This window comes from Anser anser (genome assembly GCF_964211835.1).
Source record: "Anser anser genome assembly, chromosome: 7".
NCBI classification, from domain to species: domain Eukaryota; kingdom Metazoa; phylum Chordata; class Aves; order Anseriformes; family Anatidae; genus Anser; species Anser anser.
In genome coordinates this window covers 26,722,129-26,746,668 of record NC_139727.1, presented here as the reverse complement: position 1 = coordinate 26,746,668, position 24,540 = coordinate 26,722,129, and the positions used below count along the sequence as shown (strand labels likewise).

Here is a 24,540-nt window from a genome sequence, read left to right as displayed (position 1 = left end):
AATATTATGCTTAGCTGTCTAGAGTCCATGTTCTCAGACTATGTCTATGAAATAAAAGATTAAACTTCATAACAATTATGAAGTTGCTCTGCTCACATTCAAAGGGAGTTAAAGGACATTAAAATAGTTCTTTGGGTAATATTACAGCGAAATTGCTCTCTCCCTCCTAGAGAGTTGGAGCTAAAACCTTGTGAACTCTCCTGTAAACACACTTGGAAAGGCTAAGAGCCGAGCTGATAACCAGGTAGCACCTCTGCTCCGCAGGTTCCGTAAAATATGTGAGCAATGCCTGAGAGCTTTTGAAGCAGTGAGGGAAGGAGGATAGGGGAGAGCAGCTTCTCTTCTCGAGGGAAGTTTGTTTAGTGGAAAGTAAGCAAGTTGTCAGGGGAAAAGCTGACAATGTTGATTCCAGCAGTTGTACTGGGAATAAACAGCCAAGTGGATTACGTTACAGGGAATGAGAAACGGCTCTGAGGATCCCATTTAAATGCTGGGCTTTCAGGAATGATGCGATTCAGCCACGCTCCTGGCCCCAGTGCCCACCAGCCCCTGGAGCCGAGCCCCCTGCCAGCCCCGGTACGGCTATCCCTCCCCCGGGGGGGTCCCCAAGAGGTTGGCACAGTCGATGTCCCCAGGGGCACCAGGGCTCACAGGGACAGGGGAGGACATGGACGCATGCTGGCTTAGGGCTGGGGGCTGGGTGCGAGGCTGCGCAGCACCCGCTCGCCTCTCCCAGCCCAGCTGCGGGGGCCGCCACGGGGTCTGCCAGCACCCCCCCGGCCGGAGCGCGGGGCCCTCCTTCCCGTAAAAATGGGATGCCTCCCTGCCTTCCACAGGAAAGGACCCAGCAAGAGGGGAAGGGGATCTCGCTTGATTTATTAGCCTCTTCCTCCTTCTCCTCGTCTGTGGCTCATCCAGCTGTAGTGATAAGAACAGCTATGAAAGGACACTGCTGGCTGCTGGGATCCCATCCTTCTGCCCACTCACTGCCTGAAGACATCAGTCCTTTACAAGCACCATTAAATGTGTATCCAAAATGTGGCAGTCTCCTCCATCCTTTGAGATTGTGTTCCCTGGATAATACAAACAGTTGCCAGAAAAAGAGTATCCTCTCAGCTCTGTCTGGGCCATTATCCCTTTATATTTGCTCTTTAATATTTACTGGGTTCACACAAAGTGCATGCTCTGAAAAAAAAATAAAAAAATCAGCTGCAGCTTAAAGGACTCCAAATTTAGTAATTGCTGCAGCCCCACCGACATGAACAGTTAGCAGGGAGATTTCTCCAGCGCTACACGTGCTGTGGTATTCTCTTTAGGTCAGACTGCGGAAAACCTTCTGTCCAGAGGCACCAAATCTGGAGTGTCTGCAGAGGTGCCAGCTGCAGAGGCCTTATGAGTCCACCATAATTTCCTGCAGATCCTTTCCCTCCCAGAACCCAGTAATCTTGGTAGGAAACGGAGGCAGCCAGCGAGGTGCTGATTCGTACCGAGGTGAAGCACCCGAGGGTTTTAACACACCTGTGAGTTAGCAAGAACTAGCCACAGCTCCTGGCTCCAGAGCTGGTCTTGCAGCCTTACCTGTTAGTGTGAGGTTGCTGTATGTGTTTGAAAACTGCTCCTTTAACAAAACCAAGTGCATCTGAGCTGCCTTTTCCCTCTGTAGCTCCAACATTATGTCAGGATGCTGGGCGATCTTACAGCCTTTCTGCTTATCCAGGGCAATGTCACTGCGAACAATGTCTACAGCAAAAGGGAAAGAAAAAAGGGAGATGGCCAAACCTCAGCTTTCATTTTCACCAGACGCTTGGATCAGAACCAGCCAACATGACAGCCACACAACCATCACTCAGCATGAGCAGCCCAAAAAAAAAAAGGGTCCAAACCCCTGGGATCCACCTATCCAATGAACCTCCTCTGCTCAGGTCTCCTTTTCTCCCACAGAAAGCTCAAGTCATTGACTTTAAGAGGCTCACACCACCTTCCGCCCCTTCCATCCAGAACCTGCCTGCTAGTTGAGCTCTTACAACTATGACCCCTCCCTTGCTGGAAAGTGCAAGTGTCTCCCAACAATATTTATATTATGACGCTGTTACTGGTGTGTTTGACACTAAATAATGAGAAAAAGCTAAATCCTGTTCTGGTGACCCCTGCCTTCCATTTACTATGGCTTGACAAAGACAGCGAAGAAGGCTTGGTCTTGCCCTGTTCACTCAGCATGGTTCTTAGAACAGGTCTCTACACACTTCTAACTCCTGACATTCAATTCAGAAGGCAGGAAGCTTACCTAATAATTATATTCTCTTCATATGAGCACTTTTAAAAATCATATTGTGAAATAAGAATACAATATTCCCTCTCCTAGAACAACTCACCTGCTGGGGAAATGCAAAGCTGGGGATAGCAGGGGAGAACAAGAATAAGATGTGGCCAGTCTCTAAACAGGGCAGGGGCACAAACCAGTCCTTTTGGGACCATTTTCTGAGCTGAAGGAACTCTGTAACATGCTCAGATCCACAGGCACCATATGTTGTACCGAATTCTTACAAAACCTTAGGCAGCCAGCAGTGATAAGGAATGATGGAAGCTGGAGTCCTTCCATCGCATTGCATGAGGTCACCCTTTGCGTCACAAGGTTGCCCTTTCCTTGGTTTAATTCCCATCTAGCTAGAAGTTTCTGAAGGAGCTTATCATCAGAAGAGAGCCATTTCTTGCTCCACATGCGCTCTCCAGCTCCATTATCATTATGCACATCAAAAAACACCAAAGCTGTTTCCAATAGCCGTGTTTCTGTCTTTCAAGGTGTCAAGCCTGAGGCTGTGCAAACCTAGGTTCCAAACCCTGTCTTGGGCTGACAGAGAACCCCCTCCGAGGGTGATGGGCAGGGCTGGAGGCCACATTGTCTGGTTTGGACCAAAACAGGAAGGAACTTCTTCAGGTCATGCCTTGTGGGTCGGGACAGACACTCAGCTCACCTCCATACCAGGCAGGTGCAGGACTCCAGGCCTGCCACTGGGGTTGCTCAGGGCCCATAAGAGCCTGTCCAGCCTGCTGACTTTTTTGCTGTTACATGATGAGGAACTGAAGGGCGGGAGACCCAGCAATGGGATTTGGAGGGGACAAGCCATTTCTGTGAGGTTTGCAAAGGCCCCAGAAGAGTTTTGATGGGTTTGGTGTAAAGACAGAACAGGCTCTCCTCCGGTGGGACAAAAAGCTTCAAGGATCACAGTAACTGTGAAGAAGGAGAGATCTGCAGGGTGCCACGGTGAGCTCTTTGTCCCCCAGCAGTGGCATAGCCACATTCAAAGAGCACACCCCTCCTGCTCGGGCCTGCTTTTGCTGCTCCTAAAACCCAAACCACAGTCCACATGGACCCAAAAGGAGGAAGCAGTGGCCTGGGACCAGGGGCCCTGTCCTTGCAGTCAGGGGCCAGGGCAGCACCTTGGAGAGTGCAAGGGGACATGGCAGCGGTCCTGTGTGACACCCCCACCCCTGTCTTTGGGGACTACGGGTCACAGCAACCACACGCTGTGTGCACTGTCTCCAGAAATGAGGGGCAGGAGCAGTGTTTGGGGGCCTGTCCTTAGATGATGGAGTAATAGGGATTAGCACAAGGAAGCCAAACCCCATTCAGACAGATCCCCGGTCATTTTACAGAAGCTGAGGTCTGAGGTGGTGAGGGGGAAGGTGTGAAGGGCATGGAAAGTGAGGACACTTTTCTGGAGGTCAGCTTCATGGGGTTCCCAGAAAGCTGCCACTGCAGAAATGCAGGAAGCAGAAGCAAGGCATGCAGGGTCCCTGCCTCTCAGACACAAGGGTCCAAGAGATTTGCCCAAGACCTACAGCTGGAGGTGGAGCCCACACTCATTATAGCTGCAGATTAAACACTGGGTGGATGCCTGGGATATGGGGCTCCCCAAAGAACTCGATGCCCAGTCACAGACCAGCGGCATTGAGGGAAGAGGGCTGGCAGGGTGCAGATGCTGTGGAAGCTCAGGGGAAACCTCAGCAAGAGCAACCCAGGGAAAAGAGCCCACGGCCATCAGGTCTGAAAGTAAGGGAGAGAAAGGTGAGAGATGTGAGGAGAAGGGGAAGGGGAAGGGGAAGGGGAAGGGGAAGGGGAAGGGGAAGGGGAAGGGGAAGGGGAAGGGGAAGGGGAAGGGGAAGGGGAAGGGGAAGGGGAAGGGGAAGGGGAAGGGGAAGGAGGTGCTGGGCAGGGCAGTCCCCGAACAGGACACTGCCTTCCGGAACGTAGAGCAGCAATAAAAACAAACACCAAAAGTCGAAATAAAATTAAGAAAGAAAAAAAGAGAAAAAAAAAAAAAGAAGAAGAAAAATACCCAGCACAACAAGAAACCAAGCGTCTCTTGCCAGAAGTGAGAGAGAAGAACTCCAGATGTGGGAGCCCCAGAGGACGCCAAATGGTTTCCAAAGCCGGCAGCTCCGCCTCGAGAGGGAGCGGCCGGGCCGGGCCGTGCCGGGCCGTGCCGGGCCGGGTCAGTACCCTGGCCAGCTCAGCACGGCACGGCTCGGCGCGGCTCTCCCGGGCGGGTCCCCGCGGCGCAGCCCCGACGGGGCGCTGCGGGCCAGCCCCGCTCCGGCGGGTCCCCGCTCCGGCGGCGGCGGCGGCGGCGGCGGCGCGGTGCCGGGCCCGGGAGCCTCCATGCGGTATGCCGGGAGCACACCCGTGTGGCGGCCAGGTGAGCTGCGGCTGCCCGGAGCCGCCCGTAGCATCGCCCCCCGGGCTGCAGCATCGCCCCCCGGCCGGTCCCTGCGAGAGCTTCCCCCTGCCCCGCCCGGAGCCCCCGGGACCGGCCGAGCTCCTGGCGGCCCCCCCGAGCGAGCCGCCTGCCCCCGGGGCTGCCGTGAACCCGCTGAGGCTCCCGGGCAGCCCCCCACGGACGGGCGAGCCGGGAGGAGATGTCTCATGGCAGAAATCCAGCAGGCACCGGGCAAAACCCGAATCCGTTTCGGGTTGCCGGGCTTAGAGAATACCTACTTTTTCAATGAACGCCTTTAAAAATGCTTTAAAACTCGGATTTGTCTCCCGGAGTTGTCATAAAGAGCCCACTGTCTGCGAAATGAGGAGCACAGCTTTGATGTAGAAAGCCTAAAGATTTCTCAAGCCAGAAGCTGCATCCTCATCGTGTCTGTCTTCAATAGGCAATCCTCTGACAGATTTGTCTCATTCCTTTCTTTTAGATGGGAAAATTCCCTGACAATGAGTTCCACAAGTTATTTCGCACTATATAAAAAATCATATTTGTTTGTTTTATATGTAATAATTCCGCTGGATGCTCCCTATTTCTTGTGTAATGAAAGCAAGGAAATAATTATTCCCAAATTGTCTTCTCTGCATGCCTCTGAGTTCATAACATTTATCATATCATCAGTCATTTTTCCCAAGCTGAAAATACACTGATATCTGTGTCTGAAAGCTGTGATTTTGACTGCCTCCATCACCTTATCCTACACAGATGTATTCTTTGCACGGGTTCGTGTGGTCCCACTATAGCACAGTGTGCTTATAGCCTAAGAATGCTCTCAGTGGGTTTCTTTCCTAATGCTTCCTAACAGTGATTCGCTTTATACTTCCTTAAGTGCATTCAGAGAACAATCCATAATAAATTCAAAACATTTTCCATGAATGGCAACAGCCAATTTAGAACCCAGTTGTATAGGAAGTCACACGCATTTCCCCCGTGCATGTTATTTTGCATGAATTATTTCTAATTCATGAGAAGATGTAGCACAGAAAGAAATGCAGAACTTAAAAAAAAAAAAAAAGTAATGTTTTTTAGAGAATTTAGGATGCTTATTAGAAACAATGAAACATATAACCACAGGAATCTTTTGTCTCACCCATATAGCAGCAAATGGCTAACTAATCAGGATCTCATTGTTTGATTGCGCCATTTCCTGCAGTTATAAAGCAATTTTCATGCACGATTCTTGCAAAACAGTTTGAAATTTTACAAGAAAAACGGAAATAAACAGCCAGTCTTCGGAAGCATCTCCTGCACAGAGGTATCTCCCTTACCTCATGTAAGGTGATTTCTGTGGCCGTTTTTTATTTCCCAGGAAACGGCTGAGCACGGGGGCTCCTTCCACAGAAGCCCCCGCCACGCAGAGCAGGTTGTAGTGCTCTCCCTGTGCTCGCAGCCCCTGGGACCCAGCAGGCAGGAGGCTGCCGCAGAGCTCCCACTGAGATGTGGAGCTTTCTGCAAGTGGCCTGGCAAATCCCAGAGCACCAAAGGCCATCAGAGGATCTGCTGGTCTTTGGGACAGAGTGCTCGCAACATCTGAGCTGTTGCAAGCCTCCCAGAGGAGCTGTGTTTTAAACACTTGGAGGGTGAAAAAGCAACTGTTTCCTCTGTGAGCTCTGAGAGGACAGATGCCTAAGCTGTCGAGGGACACAGGCAGACAAACAGGTGCTCTGGGAGATCAGAAACAGAAGGTGGTTCCTTGAGTAACGGACAGCTCGTTTGTTTGTTTATTTTTACGGGGACAAAAGGATGATTCAGCTCCTTCAGATACACCTGCTGCACTCAGAGCAGTTTTATGAGCTGGTGGAGCCAAAGCAGCAATCCCAGCCACAAGACAATAACCCTCACTGCTCTGGCGTCCTCATACCCCCTGGTGACCCTCATTATCCTGCTCACTAAATTCACAGAAACAAAAAAAACCCAGGTGCCTTATTTTCCTGAATTAGTTTTCTGCTGGTTTGGCAGATGATCAGAAAAGTGCCAGAGCCAATGCAAGGCGAGCAGCAGCAGGACGCAGCACAGAGCAAAAGGAAGGCACTGGGGACCAACACTTTTGGTGGCAGACACCCTAGAGATGACCTTCACCAGATTCAGGGGAGTTTTGTCAAATTTAATCTTACCAAGACTGATGCTGCCACAGTCCTACCTTTCACTGCACACTTTCCTTTCTTAGCACTTGTGGCCACACTACTTGGTTAAGGCAGCTGCACTAGCTGGCATGCAATCACCTCTCCGCCTTTCATTTCTGGCCCGAACTGACTCTCCACATAAATTCAGGCTCCAGATCCAGCAGACGGCAGGAGCGTGCCAGAAGGGGCAGGCAGGTAGGAGCAGCAGCGTGCTGGCACACACCTCCGCATCTGTGACCAGTCATTCCCATGTTCTCACCCTGAGAACTTGGGTTCCAGGTGAAGGGAAGTGCCACTTGGCAAAAGGATTATCTTTAACAAGCCCAAGTGCAGGAGGCAGAAGATGCCAATTTTATGTTGAAAGAATATAAAGGAATCCTTGGGTCATTTAGCAGTTTACTGCCTTCCTTTCAACACAATACCTAAGACTTTCACACATAGTCTAAAAGCACAGCATCCTAGAAGCAGCCTGTGAAATACGGACTTGGCACGGGGGGAAGGTGGAATCCCCCCGCTGAACAAACCTCCAAGTTCAGGTGCAGTGCCAGATATAGAAAGGTGTCTGAAGGAGTGGATCCCAGATGAAAGGATGCCCACAAAACCCAGTAGCCAGGGTTACACAGCACAATACAAGGTTTCCCACACTATATGGCAAAATCTCCTGACTAGTACAGAAGGCATAAGGAACATGTCTTTTCCCAGGTTTTTGTGGTAATTGGCCATTTTTCCAGATGCCCTGTATCCTCTCCAAAAAAGGAAATAAAATAGAAGGAAGTAACTTACCAGCAATTAAGAGAGTATTTTTGAAATGTGTTGTCCATATGCACTTCAGCTCCGAAACTTTCCCTATGCACTACCTACAGCATGTATATGTGCTCCCTTTCCCCTCTCCCTTCCTCAACCCACACAGGGCCACGCTGTCAGTGCGCGGTGAATGTCCTCTGGTCTCTTCTCAACCACAGACCCCCAGTAGGCTGTGAAAGGACAGAGAAGTCCCAGAGGCCACGCACTTGGGCCAACACATCTTGAAGAACCTCCGCTACAAGAAACTTCTCTTCTTCCCTCAAGTTTTCCTTTACAGCACATACGCAGAAGGGGAAACTCTAAGTAAAGTTTATACTACCACAGGTTGTCCGAAACTGGTCTCTGTGGCTTCAAGGTAAGAGGCAGTTGAGGACAGGAGGCTCCACCTCAGCCCACCAGGCTCATGCTGTAGCACCAGCGGGGACCTTCCAGAACAGGCTCTAGGATTAGGGTGGCACCTGTAGCACCCCTTGCTGAACCAACAGAAGAGACACCAGCTCTCCAAACCACCTGCCCAGGGATCAGACGTGTGCCTGTGGCAGGAGAGAAGCACCTCCAGCTAACAAAGCACAATTCTCAGCACAGCTGGTGAGGAAAAACAAATTCAGTAGGGCACACACAGAGAAGCTGCATTTAAGGGAGACACAAGTCTCTCAGGCCAAACACGTTGCACCTCTTGACCAACAAGTGTCAAAAAGTCCCCAGTACAGCCCCAACTCCTGGTACCAGAGCTTGGTATACAATAAACTGGTTTTCCGTTGCGAGCAGACTTCAGGCAGACCAATGCCATATTATAAAAAGGTTGGACTCGGGGACTGACCGTGCAAAGCATGGGCTGCACGGGATGGCAGCCGCCAAGTGCGCACTGTACACGGGGATTTAATGTAACAGAAAATGTAGGTGACCTTGTAATATTCCACAAAGTTCAGGGGATACATACAGATGTGCTGCCATCAACAGGGACCACATGCCCTACAGTGCACCCAATCCATTTCTCATAGGCAACTGCTTTTACAAGTTCCTCTGTCAGGTACGAACAAATCTGCCACCAGGTGATGGCATTTCTGTGCCAGCTTTATATGCAGCGCCGAAACGAGTTGCCACACGCACTCTTTGTGGGCACTGCAAGCTGCCGCCGCAGATCACTCACCGCTTTGTTACCCTAACTGCCCAAACATGACGGGTCTGGGGTGGGGTGAGGCTGCTCAGGGTTACAAAGGAAGGATGCCATACACACCTGGTGTTTTGCAATGCTTTCAGGTCCGTGCTTCCAGGAAGAATTTGTGCAAGAAAGGAATGACCCCAAAGCCTAAAGGGAACGCTTTACTGCAGGAAAATGAAGTATACTTCAGAAACAAGCAAAAAGAAACCACTATAACCCTTGGATTCACCCACACTTTCTCAGGGAAAGAATACGTGGCTGTAGAATAAGCTGTTGAATTATTAAATTACCTCTGGTGAATCCGTATCAGTTATGGACCTGAGCCCAGTTGTTCCAGCCCCACTCAGGTGGCTGAACACGAAGAGGAGATGAAACCAGGAATGTAAGGTACTACAGAGCACTCTGCTAAGCCCTGGGTCTTTTGTGCTAAAGCCCCAGCAATTTTCCAGAGGCATCTGCCTGCCTGAAAGCTGCAGACCTAAGCAGGCAAGGCAGGAGGCTGACCTGTGCTGGCACCTTGCCTGTGCATCGGGGGGCCTCCAGGGACACCCTAAGAAGATACCACCTAAACTGATCCCTAAAGTATCTACTCCTGCATACAGTCACTAAAAATGGCACAAGCGTCCAGTTCTGCGAACTGAATGGGTACACCTTGGTGTTTGTCTCTGTGTGTGTTTGGGGGTGGGAGGTGGTGCTTCCTAACCCAAAGCACTAGTACCAGGTACAATTACAAGGTGTATTTCTGCCCTTCAGTTATAGGAGGGAGAGAAAAGGAAAAAGGCAGGTGAACCCAAAGGAAGGCCTGGGTAAAGGCAATTTTCAAAAGGTGGAGGTATGCATGAATTTAACAGTTTGAAAGGGAAATAAATGTAATTTTACATGGAGGGAAAGAGTTGGGAGAATCTCTGAAAATTTCAGATCATCAGAAAGGTGAGGCACTACAGGGATTGAAAGATGATCAAAGGCAGCAGTGAGGAACCTGGTCTGGAGGGCAGGGGGGTAGCAGAGGAGAATTTGCAGTGCAAAGACCCCTGCCTGGAGATTCATTCAAACTCTAGCAAGCATCGTCACGGTGCAGAGCATCCATGAAGGATGCTGCAAAGCAGCCCTGTTGCTGCTGCCCGGCTGAACGCTTCAGCTAGCACATTTGGGTGGCCCGTGAGCATGCAGAGGTGCAGCATGAACGCCGCTCACAGAAGGTACTTGCTAGTTCTCAGAGCAGCCTTGTGTGCATGCCCTTCACCTCTGCCTCTCAGCCCTGCACATTACTGAGTAGTTGCAGCTGCAAGGAGATAGAGGAATATAAGATGTGCACTTCCCTCCCGGTTATGGGCGCGCCACATGGGAACACAGGGCACAGGAGCATCCATAGGGGCTGCAAAGAGAGAACAGGCTCTGGGTTCACAAGCCTGGAGTCTGTCTGCACCCATAGGACAAACGTGCAAAGAGACAAACACTCAAAGCAGAAAACAACTGAGCTATGACTTGTCAGACCACTAAAAATCACCAAGGTGACATGTCAGGCTTAGACATTCACAGATTTCTCTTTTAATCGCTGTCTTTTTTAACTAACCATGTCCCATAGCTTCTTTCCCGCACCCATGCCACTAAAGATCAGACAAGAAATTTCAGAAAATAGTTGCTGGCCGGACAAAAGCACATGCACACGGAAAACAACCCAAATCACCCCAGATAACTCAGGGAGGGGGCAGGGAACTAGCAGGGCGCTTGCTAGCTTCCCCCATGCTCAGACACTGATTGCCATCTTTTTCTGTGCTGCCTGCTCAGCTCACAAGTTCTTCGAAGCAAGGGCAGGGTTGCACGTTTGTGCATGCCCTGAGCCCAAGCAGATCCCAGACAAGCCACAGATGAGGGAACGAAAACCAGAGCAGCGCTCTGAAAGGAGAACATGGCTGCTCAGATCCAGTACAGTGGGGCAGAGAGCTGCAGTGGCATCAGGATTTCATTTTGGAGAACTGGATCCCTCTAGTGAAGCACTCGGTGCAGCCTCAGCACAAAAAGATGAGAGCTACTAGCAATTCTAGCCCCGGAGTTTGCACACAGATCTTAAGAACAAATAAGAAAGCTTTGCTTCCAGGCAGGAAATCCCTTTTACCACACCTTTCTGATTTACACTGATGCTTGATACACACCACATGTGTCCCCTCCTTCCCTCACCCACATTTGCAATGGTTCTGTTCCATATTTAAGTGATGAAAAGTTAAGACCTGTGGTTACAACTTCTATGAGAAGCTTCATTCTGAAGGACTGCTACATTTCAACTTTATTGCCACGAGGAAAACTGAAAAAAAAAAAAACCACAAAAGCTTTCAGTCCTTCCCTAACATGAAAGCTGTTGTGAAGACATTTAATAAGTGTAAGTTCTCTCCTGCAAGTTGTTGAAAAATTGACCTTTGGGCTGAAGTAAGAAAATTTATTCCTACAAATGTTTTGTATGAATCCCCTCCATGGTTTTATGCGCTACACTTAATTTCTCCTATCCGAGGTGGCTGCAGCAGGGTTGGTCAGCAATTCCTCCAGAAGCTCATCTCAGTAGGCAGAGCTTATGAATAACCCTTCATCAGAGATTTGTTACGAGAAGGAAAAGTAAAACAACTTATAGCATCGGGACTGCTCCGGGTCAGAGACCAAGCAGAAGAAGGAGCACACAGACTTACCCACCTGCCTGCGTGTGGGACTAGAGGGACGCTCACCTCGCCGAGATCAGACGTTACGAGGGGGAACAGCGGGAGGGAGAGCCATCAGAAAACTGGCAAACGCATCTGCTTTTTCCATTCAGCACTGTGCTGCTGACTAGATCTCTGCAAAACTTCCTCTGTTCCACAAAACTGCCCACTGGGATCTGTCTGGCATTAATTGGCCTTCAAAATTACTTATGGAAATATCTTCAGCTAATTTTTCTAAGTCATGAGTAAGAAAAAAGTTTTTTCATTAAAAAAAAAAAGGCAACGGAGAAAAATCAATAAATTCTTGCACGTGGACATGGTATTCTGCTTCTTAAAATAAATGCCTGAGGATGGAGACTCGGCCCTGACTTTTCTACCAAGATTCTTTGTGCGAATTAAGGGCCACAAAAGGTAAAAACCTTTTGTGCAGCTGCAGAACCGCCGGGGAGGAGGGCACAAGAGCAGGGAGGGAGCAGAGGAAAGCAGGGAGCGAGTGAATTTGGGACAGAGCCGCGGTGGCACGGTGGCCTGGACGGGGGGCGACCCCACCGGGCACCGACGAGCGGCGGCGGCAGGCGGGGACCGGGCGGCCCAGCCGCCACCGAGCCCGGTTGTGCGGCGGGGACCCCCGGGCGGAGAAACACGGGAACGACGCCGGGGTCCCCGGGGAAAGGCAGGACTCCCCGAGAGCACCGCAGGCTCCGGGCAGGGCGGTGCAGAGGCAGAGCGGGGCGCGACCCGCGGGGACCCGGGGTCCGTCCGGTCCCCCTGCGGCTTGCGGTACCGTGCGGGAGCGAAAGGAGCCGGGGGGGGCACGGAAAGCCCCGCTCCCCGCTGCGGGCCTTTTGTTCCCCGGGACCGGCCCCCGCCGGATATACCGGCAACGGGAGGGAAAGGGGAGGCTCCCCCGCCCGGTGCCCGGAGGGCAGCACCGCCTGGGCACGGCACGGCACGGCACGGCCCCGCCTGGGCGCACGGCGCTGCCGGTGCCACGGAGCCCGGGCAGGCGGAGCGGGGCCGCACGGTGCCCGCAGCCCCCCGGAGCCCCCCGGAGCCGCGCCCGCCCCCCGCGCACGGCCCGGCCCGGCCCGGCTCGGCTCGGCCCGCGGCGCCGCTCACCGTCCTCGTAGTTCTTGAGGTAGTAATCGGGTCCGGGCCCGCCGCGGCTCTTGGCCGGGTTCTTCACGTTGTGGAACTGCAGAAAGTCCGTCCTCTTGCCCGCGAAGCGCAGGAAGGCGGGGGCCAGGCCCCTCGCCAGGGTCACCAGCCGCCGGGAGCTGGGGAGAGGAGAGAGGGGGCTGAGGGGGCTGCGGGACTGCCCGGCCCTACCCGCACCCGCACCGGCCCGCTGCCCGCGGGGATCGGGGGCTCACCACGGCCCGGCCGCCCCGCCCGGCACGGCCCGGCCCGGCCCGGCTCGGAGCGGAGCGGGCACCTCCGCAGCTGCGCCCGGCTGCGGGGCTTTGCGCCGGCAAAACGGTGCGGAGCGGGAGCGGGGCCGCCCCGCCTGGTGGCGGCTCGGAGGTCGGTGGGACCCGGCTGTGCCCCCCTCCCGGTACCCCCCGGACAAGTGCAGCGGCTTGGCGGAGGCAGCGGTGCGCCCCCGCAGCCGTGCCGTGCCGTGCCGGACCGTCCCGCGGGCACGGAGGAGCGCAGCGAGGCGGAGGCGGCGGCCGGCGGGACCCTCGGAGCGGGCGTGCGGAGCCCCGCTCTGCCTCCCCGACTTACCCAGCAGGGAGGGAAGGGGCTTTCTGGCCGTCCCAGCGCCTCCAGGCCGCGGCAGCTCGGCGCAGCTGCAGCCCGGCTCTGCCCCCCGCGCGGGGCTGGAAGTCCCGGGGAGCGCCGGGCTCTGAAGACCTGGCCGACACCCCCGCTCTCCGCCCGTCGGGACCTGGGGAAGGCTCGGCTCGGTTCGGCAGGCGGCCCCGTTCCTGCTGCTGGTTGTTTATTTATATATTATTTTTTTCCCCTGCGCTGCCTCGGCCCCATGTTGTGCTTTTTTTTTTTTTTTTTGCGGAGGGGCGGTTGTTGGAGCGAGGGGAGCACGACATTTTTGCAGTCATAACTGATAAGTCTCCGAAATGCTTTCTCCATTGCAAACATGTGCATCTTAATGGAAACCATGGCCTCGCTCCCTCCGTCACAACAAGCGCCGCCAGCAGCGCGGAGCCCGGCGGGGCTGGGAGGCTGGGGCCGCCGGGGCGCCCCGCGGGCGGCGTGGGGAGGGCGCCGGGGGGCTCCTGCCTTACCTTAAGAAATCGAGCCAGCCATCATGAATGATGGAGGGGTCCAGCTGCAGGGAGAGGAAATTCTCACTGATTATCCTGACAGGGCTCTTGGTGTTGACATCAAGGAGAATGAGAGTTCTTCCCTTCACACCTGGAGATTTCTCCACCGGCAGCGCTCTCCTGTCCCCGGCCTGGGAGGGCAGCGAGAAGGTGGCCATGAGGGCCAGCCCAGGTGCCATCAGGGCTAGGAGCCCGGGGGGGCAGGAGCTGGGACAGGGCATGCCGGAGAGCAGGAAACCCCTAATTAACTCGCTGTCTGCAGGGGCTCGCTGGTGGCTAATTGTCCTTATCTAAAGTGTGGGGCGCTCTGCCTTTTTTTGCAATGTTTTGGTGCTGGTGGAGGGGAACTCACGCCCCTGACCAGCCTTTCTCGCAGCCGGTGCCAAGACTCCTTGCAGCCAGCACCGCCCCTTTAAGAGATGCAGGCTCCAGACATTTTTAACTTTTTGAAGGTAAGGGGAGGCTCCTGGTTTAACCCCCTCGGCTCGGGGCCCGCCGGCCCGCCAAGACGCCGCCAGCACCGAGCTTTCGCTTTGCCCCGGCTCCGCCGCGCACCGGCGGCCGCTTTCCGCCGCGGGAGCTCCCGGAGCGCGCAGAACCGGGCCGCAGCCGGGGCACCGAGACACCGGGGAGCTCGGCACCGGGACCGGAGCGCGGGCGCCCAGCGCGGCTCCGGCTTGTAAGCAGGCGGTAAGGCAGCGGGGGCGGCCCGGGTAGGGTTGAGGTGAGCCGGTCACCCCTAAAGGCACCAGCCGCGGGGAGAGCTCGTGCGGGGCTGCGGCAACCGGGGCCGAGCGCTGCCGGTTTGGCGGGACCCGACGGGCGCGGCGGGAACCCGGAGCCCTCGTGCTGGAGATTCGGGCTCAGATCGACCGGGACACGGACACCGTGGGGAACCGGGCCCCGCGGAATCGGGCCCTCGGCCGCCCTCGGGACCCGCCGGTGGCCGACCCGCCGCAGACGCTCCCGGTGCGGAAACGGCAGCGCGGTTCGACGGGACCGCCGGTGCTCCCCGCTCCGGTGCCAGCCCGTGCGGGACCGGGGCGGCGGGGCGAGAGCCGCCGCCGAGTACCGGGGCGGGACGGCCCGCGCTCGGTGCGCAGCGGAGGTTTCGGCGCTGGGTGCACCGTGCAGGGGGCTGCCGAGCTGCCCGGGGAGCGATGCCTCACCTCCGGGTGCGCCCGTCTGAAGCGGGCATCCTGCCCCGCCGGCTGCCGGTTCCCGGGCAAGCCCCGGGCTCCCGCACACCGGCAATCGGCGAGCTCCGGGCCGCGTAACGCGCCCTACCTGGGCCCTCCGCCGCCGGCGTGGTCCACCCCGGCCCCCGGCGGTTCGCGGGGCCCCGGTGCCGCGGAGAGGGGCCGGGCCCGGTGCGGGCCGCACGGAGCTCCCGGTGCCTTCGGGGCCCCGCACCCCCGAGGACGGGGCGCCCGCAGCGGGAGCCCGCAGCACCATCTGCTGGTCACGGGCCCGGTCCGGGGGAGCCGGCACCCACCTGCGGCCATCCCTGCGCCGGGGGGGTCCGGAGGTGGCGGGGCCGAGCGGTACGAGGGCACCGACACACACAGCTGCCTGCTCCCGGTGTCCCGGGCCCCGGGGAAAAAAAAGCCGTGGGCGATCACGGAGGGGGCACGGTGCGCCCGTGCGCTGAGTAGTAGCGGGGGGAAGGATGAAGCACCCCCCCCACGCACCCCGTTCCCCGGCAGAAAGCTCCGCTGGGGCTTAACGGGAAATGCACAAAATGGGATTTGTCGTGGAGTGGCCCCGTGAACGCGGCCGGGCTCCAAAACAGCCCGGGAGAGGCCGCCGGGCGCGCACACGGTGACAAAAAGCAGCAAAGTGTGCCCCGGCGCCAGGCGCGGAGCAGCGGGGACTCGAGCGCTATAGGAGTAAGAGGATCCGGGGGAAAGGGCTGTGCAATTTCAGCTGTGCAAAGCCCTGGCATCCCGGGACAGGAAGAAGGCAATTTAAGCTTGGAAATTTGTGTTCGTCTGCAAACAACTTCGGTTTTCAATAGCACTTAACCGACCCGGGACCTGGAGCCTGCAGAAGTTGCTCGGTTTTGGGGTCACCGCCAAGGAGAGACACGAGTTTCTGAACCGTCGCCTTGCTTTTTCTTGTTTTTAATCTTTCGGTTTGTTTGTTTGTCTTGTTTTGGTTTTCGGTGTTATCAAAAGACATCAGCAAAGCTCCGGTGGCATTTGTTGGTCAAATAAGCGTTGCAGTTGCAGGCCGAAATTTCGTGTCCTGCCTCCTGCTACGCACGGCTCTGTTTTAAAACGAAACGCGAGGGCGGTACGCGGCGAAGGACACGAGAGAAAACAATTTATCCCGCTTAACCTTTTCCCTTACAAACAAACCGCTTCGGAGGGGAAACGTGTTTACTCCGAAGCGTCCCCCGCAGTTACTCCCCGCTCCGGATGCCGGGAAGCGGTTTCTCTGCGGGGCCGGCCCCGCCGGCACGGAGCAGCGGAGCGCACAAAGCCTCCCGGCTGCCAGCGGCTCGCACACCGCCCGGGGGCTCGCCGTCGAAGCCCTTCCGACGCCGCTCACCTGCGGCCGGCGGAGGCACGGGCAGCCGGGAGCCCTCCGGGAGCCCTCCGGGAGCCGGCAGCAGGGCGGCTACCGGCGAGGGAGGCGCCTCGGTTGCTCCTCCGGTAGCCCGGGAGGGAGGGAGGGCGGCTCGGCTGGCGGCGGAGGGGCTCGGGCTCGAAGCGCCGGTCCTTTCTTGGATTACGGTAATTGCTTTAGAAAGCCTGGGTAGCATTAAAAAAAAAAAATACAACCCTATCTATAAAGATTTACTCGCGGTTTTGGCCATTTGGAAATACATTTCTCAATTTTCCATCTACTCTGAACTTGCTGTTTTTAATCTCCAGAACAGTCATTGGGAAAGAAAACTGGGGGAGGAGAAGCATTTCTATAAAGAGTTTAACCAAAGCACATTAAATATTTTCCCAACATCACCAAATAAACAACAATTCTCCAGCTCCCAATAAACTATTTAAAGCATGTCATATCATCTCTTCTGCTCTTGCCAATGTACTTTCCTTCTAATTTATAAGCCGATTAGAGCAGGGGCCTGTCTTTTGGTGTATATTTGCAAAATGTCTGGCACCCTTTCAGTCAGTCACAGCTCACAAACACTTCAACGTGCATTTAACTTTGTTATCATAGGTAGTAACTGCGATTTTTTCCCTCACTTTTCTACAGCTACTGCCTGAGAAAGTGCTTGTTGTAAATGATCTGATCAGTTGTTGAAGGCTTTCAGCAAAGGAAACCTCTTTGGATCTCAGGGCTGACACAGAAAGAAAAAAAAATAAAAAAGAAAAAAAAGAATAAGAAGAAAAACTAAACTGAGATCTCTGGCTGTATAAATTGGCCCAAAAGAAAATAGGAAAACCTCCTTAGGAGGAACATTTTTAGCTCACTAGAAAATAAACGTCTGCTCATAAATGATGAAAGTTATTATCATCAGAGGATGTGCTGTACCAAACAAACCTCCATTAGGCTAGGAAGAATAAAAACAAGCTAGACAGCCTTTTTTAAAAAAAATCATCATGTCTTTGATTCCCAAGATATCAGCCATGTCTGTTTCTGTAGTGCTGTCAAGTAAACCTGAGTTATGGATGCTCTAAAAGAAGCCAGCAAGGAGAAAATTCAGCTAGTGAAAGTAAAGAACGCTATCCATAGATAATTTACCAAAATATGTTTTCTTTTCAGACTCTTAAATGCCTGCCCTGTACCATGGCCTGACTTACTTGTTCTCCCCAGACAATTTCTGAGAAGATCAAGGACAATGAATGTGGTCATCAGACCCCATAACAGCACAGCAGATTCTTTTTATTGAGGTTTTTGCTCTTTCTGCACTGCTGTGTCCATCATTTTCACCACAAGAGCCTTAATGTCTGGAATGCAACCTCCTAAAATTACCAGTGCCCAAAGGTGGGTGCTGCACAGCCTGAACTCCACTGCTGAAACCATTTTCTAGCGTGTTGATGTATCATGTCTAACCTGAGCGAGCGGGCAGAAGACAATTGCTTGATTTAATGCAGTATCCGTGCATTAGTCTTTAATGGAGGTGTCCTGTGAAGTTCTGTAACAAGCAAAAACATCTGTCTGGGCTAAGACGACCGGCTGGCTAGGGAGCTGAGCGACAGCACGAGGAAAGCAAGCCTACTGAGAGAGCTTCCTCCTTCCATAACTGCGAAAGGCAAGGCATCGATCAAAACCCACCGCCTGGGCAGGAAAAGCACATTTGGCAATGCCATCTTTGCGTTTTTGCCAGCGTGAAAGGAACTCAAACTGGTATCTCCAAACCTAGCCACAGCACAGTTAATTAGTAACTCGGTAGCTACCTAAGTAAGAGCCCTATAAAAATAAAAAAATAAAAAAGGATAGGAACAAAAGGAGGCACCAGTGCATGGGCTCTCCCTGGCTGGGGCACACAGATGCCACAGAAAGATGCATGAGATCCAAAAGGACTGAAGTTGGATTTTAGGCAGCTGCTGCTAAATTCTGTATTTTTTTCTTGTTTTATGCCTTTATTCCCAGTTCTGTGAGCAGCTTGGTACCACTTACTCTGCTAGAATAAATTGTTTTTATTCTTTTCCTTCATCTGCCTAATTTGATGCATGGTCTCAGAAATACTCTGGCAAGCCCAGGGTACCTCAGCCCTGCAGATCTGTCTCCGGAGAGAACGAGCAAGCTTCCAGAGTGTCTGACTCCCAACAGGTGTTCCGAGGATCCTGAAAGCTGAGATGCACGAACTGCACAAAGCTGTGAGAACTGCTCTGGAGGTGGTGAAACCAGGTGCTGTCCGGCCCGGCAGTCAGAAATCCCTTTTGCCCAGTGCCTCTTCAGCAAGCAGGAAAAAAAATAGAAAAGGAAAAAAAAAAAAAAAGTGGATAATGACTGGGAATATCTCTACGTGTAACACTGCCTTTTGGCAGAAGGTGCTCTTTAGACCCATGAACTTCCCTGTGCTAATCAATGGCTGGGTCTGAATTAGCTTTTGTCTTTCATATCTTGAGTAGAAGCAAATGTGGCAGCAATTCGTCACAGCCAAGCAGATAGAGGACAAACACAATAGGAGACCCGTAGCTCTGCAGCGCTCCAAAGATCACAATAGCCTCATAAACATTTTCCTCAAACTGAGCCCAGCCCCAAGGAGCAGAGAAATGGGTAGAATTATCCTCATTTCACATCCTCATGTGAAAGAAAAAGAGAGGAGAATACGCCAAGTTAACAAGCCTGAGAACGAACACAAGCGAGTATTTGTCCCACCATCTGTGAGGAGATGATAGAGGTGAAGGAAGAGGGAATACGGGGGGGATGGTAGAAGTTCACAGAGACCTTATATTTTTCTGGAGAGATGCTTCACATTCCAGCAGCAAAAATGAAGGAAGCGGACATGAGGAGTAGATCAGAGAGGGGAAATAGGAAGATGGATGAAGTGCAAGGCTGGAGGAGCAAACAAGTCAATTACAAAAAAGAGGAAGGGGCTGTGTGCAGAGACCAACGAGGAGAAGGAGCTCAGAGGAAGAAACAGCAGCCAAAACACTCTCAAGTCAGAGACACTGCTGGGGTCAGGGAGGCAGAAACAATCAGAATCTGTCAGGTAATTATAAAATTGTAAAGCTCTGTCCTCTGTGTCTGCCTGATTATGACACCTCTGCCACCAGAGTCTGCAGCTCTGTCAGGACACCTGAATACTGCTCTACTACAGAGATGGGAAAAATCAGCTGTATCAAAGCTCCAAACTGATGGTCTGCAAAGGGAAATCGGAAGAAAAGTGTGCAACTCACAGGCAGGGAGCAAGAGAAGGAGCCACCGAGAACTATGGGTTGTGACTGAAAAACACACAAGTAGAAGAAGGAGAAGCAAAGTGAAATGCTGGCAGTGTAGAAGCAGTGGATGCCCAGGATGAACCCAGGAGATGAAGAGGATCAGATGGGCAAAAATGAGCACCACAGAACGAGGAGAGAAGGCCAGCAGGTGCTGAGGTATGCTAAGGGAGCCATGAGAAGATGGGCTGATGCTGGACAGACCTCAGACTGACCCTCTGCTTCCATTCTCCAGTGAAAGCTCTAAAATAAATGCAGAAAAAGCAATAATTTCAACTTACAAATTTTAAAACCAACAGTTAAGTTCCTGACCTACTCCTCTTTAAGGTGGTGTTGGAGAGATGAAGGTCTGCACGCATCGCTTGTCAGGCTGAAATCCATAATCTGGAGGATCTCTTTGGGATTCTCCAGCCATGCAAGAGCACGGTCTGCCTGCAGCTTCACGTGATTCTGGTACAAAACCCGTCCTTCCCACTGACCATCAACAACCACATAGTTCCTTCTCCCATCTCAAGAGCAAGGGGGCAGGAAAAAAGTGCTGCACAATGACAGAGAGAAACGAGAAGTATTTCCACGGCCCTTGCAGCAACACAGCCTCACCTCAGCACTGTTTCAATGCTGGCAGGTCTGCAGAAACAAGGGGGAAGGTTGCAGGGAGGGTGCAGTGTCCCTAGCCCAGGCACAGTAACTTCTCAGCTAGAAACAATTGCAGGGAAAGAGCACGTATCCACTGCTCAGGCATCTCCTTTGTCCTTTCTACCAGGATCTGGGTGTTGTATCATTTCTTCTCTCTCTAGTTTCTCTTCTGTTAGCCCTTTAGTAACAGCAACATGGAGAAAGCTAAAAATAAAGCAATATAAGCAATATAATAGGCATGCAATTGCATGTCTATTTGCTTTGAAAAAATGATGCTTTATTTCCTGTACAATGGAAAGTACAGTTTGATGTTACAACTATTGGGTTTTGACTGAATGCAGAAATTTGACTTAAACAATGACATTTCCCCCTGTATTTAGTATTACCATATGTCCCTGATTATATATTTAAGTTGCCGAAATGAATTAAATTTCATGGCTTCCCCAAGTCAGATTCTCTTGGAGTGGACTGTCTTTAACTATTAACCAAAATACTCGGAAAACACTTTAAATCAAAACAGCAGACCTTTTGGTATCATTTCAGGAGAAAATTGGTTATCGCAAACCAAGCGCTTAACATGTCAACATCCAGAAGGCTGGCTAAAGCTTTGCAAACCTTTAGTAACCATGTCCAGGACACAGAGAAAAGGAGTTAATTCAACACCACAGCCTCAGAAAGAGGAAAAAAATTGGAGCTCCCTTGCCTGGGGTCTTATTCCTTCTGCTTCAGAAGTTATCATATATCCCACATCTCAGTGCTTATTTCACTTACTTGGGTAAAGTATCTTCTCTCGGCTGGCTGCAGAGCATTAGTGACAATCACGTTGCAGACATGTTCCGTGAGAAGCCAGCTCTGTGCTTGCTAGTTTTCTTCCCACTTTCTGGGGGAAAAAAAAAAAATAAGAAAGAAAGAAAAATCCAGCTTTTCTTTACTCCTTCTGTTTCCCATCACGATTTGGAATTGCTAACATTTCTATCCCCATCAGCAGTCCCCCAGCAGCTCCTCGCCCCTTTCTGGAGGACCAGCGGACACCAGACCCCCTGGGCTCTCCTCCACCAGGAAGGAAGCAAATTGCAGCCCGCAGCCTCTGGGACTCTGACTTCAGACCTCAAAGTCAAGTTGATCTGAAGGGGCTTTACCAAACTCCCCATATCCATGCTGCCCTCCTCCTCCTCCTGGACCTGCACCGTCAGAGCTGGACAAGGACAGCTGTGATCAGGGGTCTCCCCACAGGCAGGGGCCGTGGACCTTGAGAGCTGCGGCACAGAAGCCGCGGAGGGAGCAGATTATTATTCCTCACTGAATAGCAATAGCAATGTCACAACAGAGAACAGGTAAAAGGAGGAGACCACGGTATATGAAGAAAATGAGGGCAGACACAGTGCTCGCTGAAGGACTCAAGAGGCAGGATGCAGCCAGGACAGGCCTCAGTGAGAGCCTTGGAAATTCATGTCATACTTTGCCAAAGACTCAATCAATTGAGCATGTGCTAAAGCTCAGTTTGTTTTGTCTTATTTTGAGCTTTGGAAGATATTTCCTATCTTGAATCATTGAACATGCTCCAGCCACACACCTGCAACTTCTGGAGTGCATCCTCTCGGTGAGAGGCTGGCTAGCACGTCGTCACTTATGCAGGTCAAATCCTACTGAAAGCACATCAGACCACAGCTTTCGCACCAGTTTACTTTTACATGAAGCACATATAAGCTAACATCTGGCAGGAACACAACTATGTCCTGAGCTAGATGCAGCTCATCGCAACAGATGGTGTGCTTGAGACCACAGGACCAGGGCAGCTTCGCCCCAAACCGAGCATTCTTTCTCCTCCACAGCCTTGCACAGAGTTGAGCTCTTGCCACGAAGGTTTTGCAGTCCCCTCACCTCCTAGGCTGCTCCAGATCGTACGTAAAACCCAGCCTGCAGGTCACTGCCAGGTCCAAGCACCCGGGTTATTTTGCTCTTGCGAAGGCATCTCATTGCATGAAGCAGGATCCTGGCACAATTATACTGTGCATCAGTGTAACGTGAGGTTAGCAATACTCAGAAGCAGCTTCTACAGACAGTGCCTCCAGTGAAGGAGGAAACTGCCTCGCCAACACACACGGTAGCTCTGCCAGCACACACAGAGGCAGCCTTGGTAGTTAGCGATCTAACAAGTTGCATCTGCTGTCCGCTTGGGGGCAAAGGATGGAGAAGTTACCAAAGAGGCGCCTCCAGTGCCACTTCTTCAAGCCTGAGAGCTTCATCCTAAAGGGAGAAACATACAGAAGAGAAAACCTGACAGCGCACATGGAAAATACAAGATGTGACCAACCGCCTCTGCAGTCTTACAGTCACTGCCCGAGACTTTTCCTCCCAGGTTTATTTTGCCAGTAGAAGCACGGAGAGAGGTTGCCACCTTGTGGTTCCTCCTCCTGCAGTGCCACGGCTCCGTGCGCTCGCCCAGAGCAGCGGGTGTGCAACCTGCCGGCTGAGGATCTCCGGCGACCAGGGTACTACGGACAAGAGAGCTTCCCAAGCACCTACTTAACTAAAAAAAAAAAAAAGAAGAACACTGTAATTCGCAGCCCTCAGTTCCTACACTGGAAAATCCTTCGGGAATCTTCAGGTTAATAAGGATGAGTAACCACTGACACAGGTACCTAGCTTCCAAACGGTGACACAAAGCGCTGACAGGGATGCACAAAACCAGATTGTCTTTATGATATTCTCAGCATAAGGTTTTTGGACATTTCAGGGCTGGTGACAGCTTGCTGTTGCAAAAATATGGGGTAGTGTGAGACAGTGGTTCCCACATGGCCCTGATACTGATGGAGCAGCCATGTGCTTGCTCCCAGCACTTGCACACAGAAAGGCAGGAGCAGACTGAACTTCTCCCTGTCCCTTTGGGTACTGTTCAGGGCAATTTATGAGATGTGTTCCTCGGGTGGTACAAGTTCAGCCTGGGGGAAGGTCTGGAAAAGGAGGTTATGAGTTAGCCTCTGTAAGTCATGCCCAGGTAGAGCACCAGACAGTGCTCCTACACTGGAGCTAGGGAGGTAGAAAGGGAAAACCAGCAAGAGCTTGTGAAGCAGCACAGAGCCCCCAAGAAATCCCAGGGAATTAATCAATTTTGAAGAAAAAAAAAAAATTAGCTGCCTCTTCTGCAGAGGGGGAGAGTTTCTCCCAACTCAACAAGGAACACAGGTCTCCCTGGTAGCTCCTCATGCCTGTGTGTCTGCTGACATAGTGACGCACAATGCAGCCCATTTTCATGGGTGTGAGGAGGAGACGGTGCTTTTAAATGACAGCACTGATTCACCCCACCAGCCACCTTCTCCTATAAATCCCTCACTTGGCCCTGCCCAGCTAAGGCAGGGCTGTCTGGCTCTGCCTGAAGGCAGAGGGACCGATGGTGGGGCTTCAGGGCAGGTCCATGGCAGCAAAAGCCTCTCGTGGCTCCAAGAGAGGTCCCCAGCACTGACGTGCTCATGTCACACAGCCTCTGCTCCAGCCCTGCTCCTGGCACTGGGAACAAAGGCAATGGCTCTTGCAGGGGGTCTGGGCTTCAGCTTCTCCATCAGACTTAGAGCAAGGTGGAGGAGGATGCAGGTCATGTCTTGGGCCACTGTGGATCTGGATGCCTTCCATGGAACGACAGAGTGGGGAGGAATAATAATGAATAATAGTAATTTGGGGGGAACTCCATGACGTTTTCTGGCTAGCTTTCCGCTTTGTCATTAGTGAGTCTGTCAGAGATGTAAGCAACTGACTCTTTTCCAGTTCCCCAGCCTCTGCTTCAAGGCTGTCCTGGATGGTGGTCCAGGGAAGACACAACAGTTCCAGCACTAGGCGACTTGTTAGCAAGAGTTAATACCCCCTAAGTAAATGGGGGGATATTCAGCACATACTTCTGGAGCTGATAAATCACTTTTGCATACCACACTCTCCATCAGGTCTAGGCACAAGAATAATGTTCGTTCCAGAGCGGTACATTTGTCTCCTAGCAAGACTGCAAACTTAAAGCTGTCCTCCCATTAAAAACCAATAATAACGATGCCTCCCACAGGAAGAAGAGAGATGAAAGCTGAAAAGCAAGGCGCTTGGGCCTCAGCAGACCGCAGGGGGAGGCCGGCTGCGAATCCCTCGGCAAGGCCACCGCGCGCTCCCCAGGACACTGAGCCGCTGAGCACCGGGGGGGCGCAGCCAGCCCCCAGCCCCGCACCGGCCGGCTCCCCCGGCTCCG

General features: G+C 52.7%; 1 protein-coding gene and 1 long non-coding RNA gene across 8 annotated transcripts in view; one reads left to right on the top strand and one right to left on the bottom strand.

Moving 5' to 3' along the window:
* Positions 1-24,540, bottom strand: part of HPSE2 (heparanase 2 (inactive)) — a gene marked incomplete at its 5' end in the record, with an annotated part of 110,022 nt that overhangs the window by 84,202 nt on the left and 1,280 nt on the right. The window contains 4 exons of one of the 6 annotated variants that reach the window (XM_083843459.1): positions 1,579-1,740; positions 12,665-12,822; positions 21,087-21,195; positions 21,889-22,841. In XM_083843459.1, the coding sequence (XP_083699585.1) occupies positions 1,579-1,740; positions 12,665-12,822; positions 21,087-21,124 (358 nt within the window). Of the gene's footprint in view, positions 1-1,578; positions 1,741-12,664; positions 12,823-13,794; positions 14,055-15,120; positions 15,319-21,086; positions 22,842-24,540 lie in introns of those variants that run through there. The other 5 variants (XM_083843460.1, XM_083843456.1, XM_083843461.1 and 2 more) reach the window with 5 other exon arrangements.
* On the top strand, positions 14,385-20,529 carry LOC310902237. 2 transcript variants are annotated; one of them, XR_014586574.1, is made up of 2 exons: positions 14,385-14,523; positions 17,557-20,529. It is a non-coding gene; the product is annotated as an uncharacterized lncRNA (long non-coding RNA). The 2 variants fall into 2 exon arrangements; XR_014586575.1 differs by having other exon boundaries at positions 14,399-14,523; positions 17,047-20,529.